Below are 7581 nucleotides of genomic sequence, written 5' to 3' on the forward strand. Positions count from 1 at the left end.
TATTGCTATGAAGATTGCTGAAGATGAATATATTGCTATGAAGATTTTTTTTCGGGGTCTTAATTTATTTCATTAAGATATTAAAATTGTTTCATATGTTTTCAGTTTTGTAACAGGTATGCTGACACTCACAATTTTTATAAAATCACATGTTATAATAGCAAATATTTTCGCTTTTTCGATGTTTTTTTATGGTATTAAAAATGTTCCAAACCTAACCTTTCCAGTTTGCTTTTGGTGTTTTATTACATGTTATAAACCTAGCTTTACTTATCCTGCGCTTTTCTATTGTTCCAAACTTAACTTACCCTATGTAGTTTTCTTCGTTTTTTTTTCAACTTAAGTTACGACTCCAAAAAAAAAACTTCCAAAACAGTGTAAGAATATTCCCTATCGTTTAAGACATATGTAATGGAAATTTGGCTTGATTCGGTTTTATAAAGCATTACCTTTTATGTTATTTAGAACTTCTATACAATTTCAAAGCGAACTTTCATTTCATTGACTTTTACTAAGTAATTACGAATATAAAAACATTTAGCAACATTTTAACGTAAATATGGAATAAGATTTATTTACGTACATAAAATATCAAGTATAGTCATTGATACTTTATTTGATATGTAGTGAGATAGAATAATAGTCAAAACAACAAAAAATACAAAATATAATACTAAAAAACACAATGTAATTACCACATGGTTCTTGGATATCTTCTCAGAAGAAAACATCAGCTTTCTAACTCTCAAAATTATAATACACTTAATCCCACAATTCACACTGAAACTACAATATTCTTACCAAATAAGGTTAGATTTTAAATATAATAATATCATAAAAAATTTCGTTTTCATGATGAATACAAATAAATTGTAAATTTTAAATTACATACTTCAAATAACTTAATTAAATTGTTGTTTATTTATTATCTAAACTTTAAATATAAAGAAATTATAAATTTTTAAATCACAATTTATTCATATGCACTATGGTTTTTTTTTTTTTAAACAGCCCAAAAATTATAGAGAAACTTATGAGTGGGATAGACACAATTTTCAAGATGGAGGATCTCCGTTTGCGTTCAATTTGTACCATAGACTAATAGAGTTTCGTGTGCCTGAGTGGGATAGACACAATTTTCAAGATGGAGGATCTCCGTTTGCGTTCAATTTGTACCATAGACTAATAGAGTTTCGCGTGCCTGTGATTCGTCTGTGCTTATTGCTGACTTTGACATTGACAACTTTGACATTTTAATTGGAAATTGGATAGAGATTGTCAATAACTTGAAAATAAAAAATATTGGGTTATTTATTTATTTCCCGTGTGTGTATTATATTAAGTCGAGAAAATGGATTTGAATAGACTTCCCAATGATAAGAAACTGCAGTTATGTAGATGGTATTTTAAAGGTACAGCTTATTAATCACAGCAAATAAGATATAATCCAGAACTGTAATAAAATTTTATAATTGTTGGTATTACAGTTGGCTGCATCTTTCTACCATTCGCGTGGGCTGTAAATGCTGTATGGTTCTTCAAAGAAGCTTTCGTAAGGCCACCATTTGAAGAGCAGAAACAGATAAAAAAATGTAAGTTGTGACATCTGATGATGTCAATTGAATTCATTTTAATTTAGAAAATGGAGTATTAATACTGCTATTTACTTTAAATTTTTTAAAAAGTTTAATGTATGCAATTGAACAAACAACTTTGTGATGATTACAGATGTGCTGATGAGTGCAGTGGGGGCAGCAGTGTGGGCTTGTGCCCTTATCACATGGGTCACGGTGTTCCAGTTAAATAGAGTGTCATGGGGAGCTACTGGAGATATGCTCTCATTTATTGTGCCTCTCGGACGAGCTTAGCATAATAAATAGACAACCTATTTACTTTAGTATCTAACTTAATAAGCAAAATAATTGTAGTGACCAGCCGAGTTTGGAAATAAAAGATACACTAACACTTTCAATGCTAATACCATTTTTTCTTGGAAACTGCCTTTGCTTATAAGTTCATAGTATTGAATGTGTTAAATAAAGAACCCTATCTATATATATAAATAAAATTGTAGTATCTGTATGTTATAATGAAAAATGTTATTTCATATACATGGTGTATTTTTGTTGATACTGAGAAAGCAAATTTTTTAAAATATTGTTTGTATGTCTGGCTGTAAAGTTGTGTTTGTTCCAACTAACAACTAATGGGAATGTAGCTGATAAAAGTAGGCATATTATGTTTTTTTTTTAATTTAATGACAGACTGATATAGTTGAGGGCGGCCTAATCTATCCTTTTATATAAAAATCAATTGCTCATGTGAGACATGCTAAAACTAGAGAATGACTGAATGGATTTATGTTATCATGGTCTTGCAATGTTCATGGAGGTCTAGGGGAGGTTTAAAAGATGAGATAAATTTGAATAGTTGCCGGGAAAACCCTTTAGGAACCTTTTTTTAATATCGCGCCGACGGAGTCGCGGGCGATATAAAAACAGTATAAAATGATATTTTCAAAATTATCATGTATAATTTGTAAAACAAAAATGATTGTTATGTATGATAATAAATACTGTGATGTTATTAGTGCATAATCAAGCCATTAAATATAAAGACATAATTTCTGGGTGTTTCATTTCCAGCAAAAAAAAGTTAATTGAAATTTTTGTAGTAACCATGGTAATATGAAAATAAATATTGCCTGTTTAAGCTTGGATGAAATTTACTGTTATTCATGCAGAAGAGTTGGAGTAATTTTTTTTTTATCTAATAGCGAATTAACTTGAACCATACGGTATTTATAGTTGCATTCCAATTTTAAATATAATAATATAATATTTATTTAAAAATTAAATAACACATGACACATTTTTTAATAAAAAATCAACTTAATTTCATATCGTTTTTTAATTTTACAAATTATTGACGGTTTATAAATTGATGAATATTACAATTGTTTATTTCTTATTTTTATATTTTTTAAGACAAAGGGGCAAACGAATGGCGGGAACAACGAGGTGAATAATCTTATAAATGCGAATGTTTGGATGGATAGTCGTTTGTTAGAAGGTATCTCTGGAACAACTCAACAGCTCATGCTAAAATTTGACACGGATATGGCAGAACACATAGGCTACTAATTAGTTTTTTTTTAATTCCTTGGACGGAGCCGCCAGTACCAGCTGGTAAGTATTCAAGGATCTCGCGTCAGACCGTTAAAACGTCTTATAAAGAAAAGGATATGGTTTGTAAAGAGGAAGAGGTCGATATCTCCGGTAACAATTGCCGGCTTTCTTTGGGCCGGATAAACGCCGGAGGGCGCATCCGACCGGGAAGCTAGCCCACAATGGAGTTTTATTGCTGACGGCGCGTAGCCGGCGTTTTGCATTTGTATCCTGTGTAACTAACGCACGTCGACACTTCCTTAATGTTACGTTAATTATTTTTAATCCATTCCCTAGTTTTAAAACAAGTTTCCTTCATTGTCACGAAGTGTGTTGAGTTCATACTTTTAGACATTATTAGTCAGAATCCTTTGGCGCGAATGGCGCGCTTTCGTTACAAAAGTCAGTGTCAGAATAATTAGTGAGGGGACATAAATGTCGACATTTTAGTAAGGTTAGTGTTGCGTCAGTACACCGGCACAGTGTCGGATTTTCTATAACAATACGAACTTTGTATAGATTTTTGATCGCTGAAATAGCGAAGACAGCGCTGCCCGTGCGACTACTTATAATGAAAATGTAGAGCGTAGGTGACTCAGGGATTACGTACTTGATCTGTAATCTGCAGGTGCTCGGTCCGAATCCCACCGTGTACCAATGTGTTTGTGTGTACCGTGTTCGAATTACATCCTCAACTTGGGATAGGCTCTTAGCACCTCAGTGGCGACGTATAGCTGATGATGATGTCAATTTCTGCCTTATCCTGTACATAATTAAGGTATTAATGACTAGCTCTATGATTCATAGGAAGCGACTGTCGGTCGACCTTGTGATATGCAATTAAAATGCAAAACAATCGCAATCGGAAATACTGATTTGGCGCGTCGCCATATCTTATCTGTTTAGTGAAAGTTTTTTTTTAAACGAGTAGAATCTGTAAAACAACGACCTGATTTAATCAATCATACAATGTATAATACGATCCAAAAATTATTGACTATTGAATCTCATGATTTTAAGCATATTATTAGTTTAAAGCCACAACAAAATCAATCTACTTCTTACTAATATTATAAACGCGAATGTTTGGATGGATAGATGGATGGATGTTTGTTTGGAGGTATCTCGAGAACAGCAGTATGGATCTCGCTGAAATTTGGCATAGATGTAGAACATAGTCTGGAAGTCTTAATTTTTTTTAATAACGCGCGGACCAGGCTACAGCTAGTATTCGTGATAAGTCCCGACAAAACTGACCTTACTAAATAACGGACATTATTTGGACCACCCTAATGTTGACATTTTTTTCTTTGCCGTAATAAAAAATGACACATCCATTGGCAATTAACTTGGAACGGGTCCCTTGTTTCCGGCCGAAATATTTTTTCTGGCAACACTCTGGCATTCAGTTTTAGCTCATTATGATAGCGTTAAAAGTAACATCTTCCATTAGTAGATAGTAAAAAAGGAAACTAATGAACACGATTGCTTTTAACTTCCATATTTAAAGCAATCTGAAGTCAAGTGGACTTAAACTTTGCCTATGCCCACCATGCTTTTAAAAAGCACAATTTTTTTTTATCTAGGAGTGAGTAAAACCATATGTCAATTTAATTATGACAAATACTTTCATTTTTTAAAATTAATTTACGAAAATTATCTTGTTAAAGTTATATAAACCCAAAAGAAATTAATTCAGCAACAAAGAAAAGAAAACCAAGAAGCTATTATAAAGTATTCACATATTATAGTTGGTGCTTGTTCATGCCATAATTGTAAAATAATTATTTAAAAATTACAAATACCATTAACATCAGCGTTAACTGTTTAATTTGTTAAGTAATGATGAAGTTAAGGCAAATGTAAGTTTTAGATTTCAGGCTGCTTATAAAAAGTTATTGTAAAAAGTTCACGCGCGTCTGTAGACGGCAGAATCGTTGCCACGTGCACGCCGCGCGCCTGTCGCTTGAAAAAGTGGCCAGGGGTAAGTTACCTTAGGGTAACATGTACCCAAAATAAAATGTGTTCAAAATAAAGTATATAAAAGAAAAAATATAAATAATATTCATAATCTACACTACGGTCTAGTCAACAGATAGATTCTAGCTTCTTTTACATATCTCAGAACGCGGTATTTGAGTCGTAAAACTCAAAAGTGCGAAATTTCGTTAAAGAGATTTTAATAAGATGTTCTCGTCTAATAATAAAACTACAAACTATTTTAATCAATGAGAGATTGAAAACAAAGTTATGTTGAAAAAATATAATTTCAAACCAAAATGTTGACGATACATGTATTTTTTGCAATTGGCAGCAATCCCGTCAAAATTTGACAGCTAACCTTAACGGATGTAACTAATTTCTCATTCTGCCCTCAGAAAAATAAGCTGTTTAGCCGGTTCCGGCTTGACGCAAGACTTTATCCAGAAATAGGATCATTTTGAGGCCATTGTTGTACACATAAAGGCTTTTTCTTGTTGTCACATTTCTACCGTTTGCCGCCACTTCCGCTCTGTGACATTTGTTTTTTTTTTCAAACTACGTGTATCGATGCGGGTATTTTTTTTAACATGGAAACTTATTTTATATTTATGTTGTTTGTTTAAATGCTTAACGTCGTAAAAATTGCAATCATTAAAACTAATTTGATGATTTTTAATAAAATTCTGTCACTTTTTATTTTAAATATTTCAAGCAACTTAAAAAATATTTTAAAATTACTTTATCTTGTCTGTGTACACAACATTTTAAAGCTTCCTTTATCCTGACTTCAATTAAGGGAACGTTATACAAAAAAATGTTTTATTTTATACATTTCCTTTGCGTTATTGAAGACGAGTCAAGACCAAAGCGATATTGTAAAGGTGTTTACACACCACGTCCGGTACACACAATGCGATGGTCGAAACATTATTGACGACAGAGAAAAAAACACGGACTTTCCTGGATTAAAGTCACGTATATGTCCAGTGGGATACAAATGCTTTTAAATATTTACCTGACTGTTGTTTTATGTTTATAGCCGTGAGACCTTAGCGTAGGTACGGGGTCTCACGTTTAAGGTATAGTAACTATCTAGCTATAGGTATGTTTTATAATCTGCAGGCAATATACAGTTGCTTATGTTTTGCGCAACCGTAGATTTAACCGATGTAAGGCGCTCATTATAGTTATAGTTAGTTGATGCAACTCACCCTAAGTAACGTAGTATCTGACGTTTCAATGTATTGTCCACTTTGAACTAAATTACAGCCGCTTGATGATTAATTTTATGGTAAAGTAAATAAAGTTTTTTGTATTTACTATTTGATCTTGAAATTAGGATCACAGGCAACTTCAACTTACCGGAACCGTCTTCGATTACGTTCGACATAAGCCACTTAGGAGACTTTAGTTGGTCAATCACATGTCTTCTCCCCAGAAGACAAAGTATCTTACGAAGATTTTCCAGATACCAAAAATGCCTCATACATCATCATCATCAGCTCACTTATGTCCTCACCGAGGGGCTCGGAGTCTACCCTAAGTTAAGGGTGATTAGGCCATAGTCAACCACGCTTGTCAAGTGCGGGTTGGTTGACTTCACACATATCTTTCAATTTCTTCTCAGATATGTGCAGCATCACGATGTTTTCCTTCACCGTAAGAACGTTGGATAAATGTACATATGTAAAATCGAAAATCGAAAACACACATATGCCTCATACAAATTGCGTGAATTACTTTAATTCAAATTACCAACTCTTGTCTTGTTCGTTGTATTTACAGGATGTCCAATCCATTATCGATTTAATTACCTACTTCCTACAAATAATGCAAAACGATTAGGTACTTATCAAAGGTAGATAAAATGTTAAAAAGTAATCGATCGAGTGTTAAATTGTTCGCTGAAAATAACAATTAATAATATTACATACGATTCTTTTGTATAACTGTTTTATTTCGTAATTTTAACAACACAAAAGTCCATCTGTCAATTTGTTTTTTTTTTAATTTACCAAAGGGCACAAGCAACCTAACCATACATTCCAAGAATAGATACAATATAAATTAACGCACGAAAATATTCAACAAAAGGAGAGAAAAAAGCCGGAAGACTGTTATAAAGAATCAGCAACGACAAAAGACTTTAATTGTAGCTTCGCAGACGGACGGACGCCGACACAAGTTTATTATATAAAGATGTCTGTCTGTCCGGAAGTGGTCCGGAAGCGTGCGGCAAACAGACCCCGGCTAGTTAAATACGATAGGCGTAAAAGTGCGTTTTTACAACATCCCGTCTTATTGTGAGGTGGCCGTAACTTTTGAATGTATTCTAGTTTCCATTACAAAACTACTAAACGTCACGTATACGTCATAAAAGATGGCCAAGCTCACGATAACAAAACGGATCTGAATATTTAACATCAAATAA

General features: G+C 32.9%; 1 protein-coding gene across 1 annotated transcript; it reads left to right on the forward strand.

Annotated features, from left to right (window-relative positions):
* The first annotated feature begins 1264 nt into the window (after positions 1–1264).
* pen-2 (presenilin enhancer, gamma-secretase subunit) lies at positions 1265–2149 on the forward strand. Its single transcript, XM_013320501.1, has 3 exons — positions 1265–1412; positions 1488–1592; positions 1729–2149. Exons 1-3 carry the CDS (start codon positions 1352–1354, stop codon positions 1866–1868), a joined length of 306 nt encoding a protein of 101 aa, XP_013175955.1. The 5' UTR covers positions 1265–1351; the 3' UTR covers positions 1869–2149.
* Positions 2150–7581: the final 5432 nt, after the last annotated feature.

This window comes from Papilio xuthus, unplaced genomic scaffold (genome assembly GCF_000836235.2).
Source record: "Papilio xuthus unplaced genomic scaffold, Pxut_1.1 DF825946.1, whole genome shotgun sequence".
Classification (NCBI taxonomy): Eukaryota; Metazoa; Arthropoda; class Insecta; order Lepidoptera; family Papilionidae; genus Papilio; species Papilio xuthus.

Bases quoted from the DNA above. Each gene is read 5' to 3' on its own strand.
- pen-2 (XM_013320501.1), top strand. From the start codon at position 1,352: ATGGATTTGAATAGACTTCCCAATGATAAGAAACTGCAGTTATGTAGA. The intron at 1,413-1,487 runs GTACAGCTTATT...TTGGTATTACAG, and splicing joins ATGTAGATGGTATTTTAAAG to TTGGCTGCATCTTTCTACCA. The intron at 1,593-1,728 runs GTAAGTTGTGAC...TGATGATTACAG, and splicing joins GCAGAAACAGATAAAAAAAT to ATGTGCTGATGAGTGCAGTG.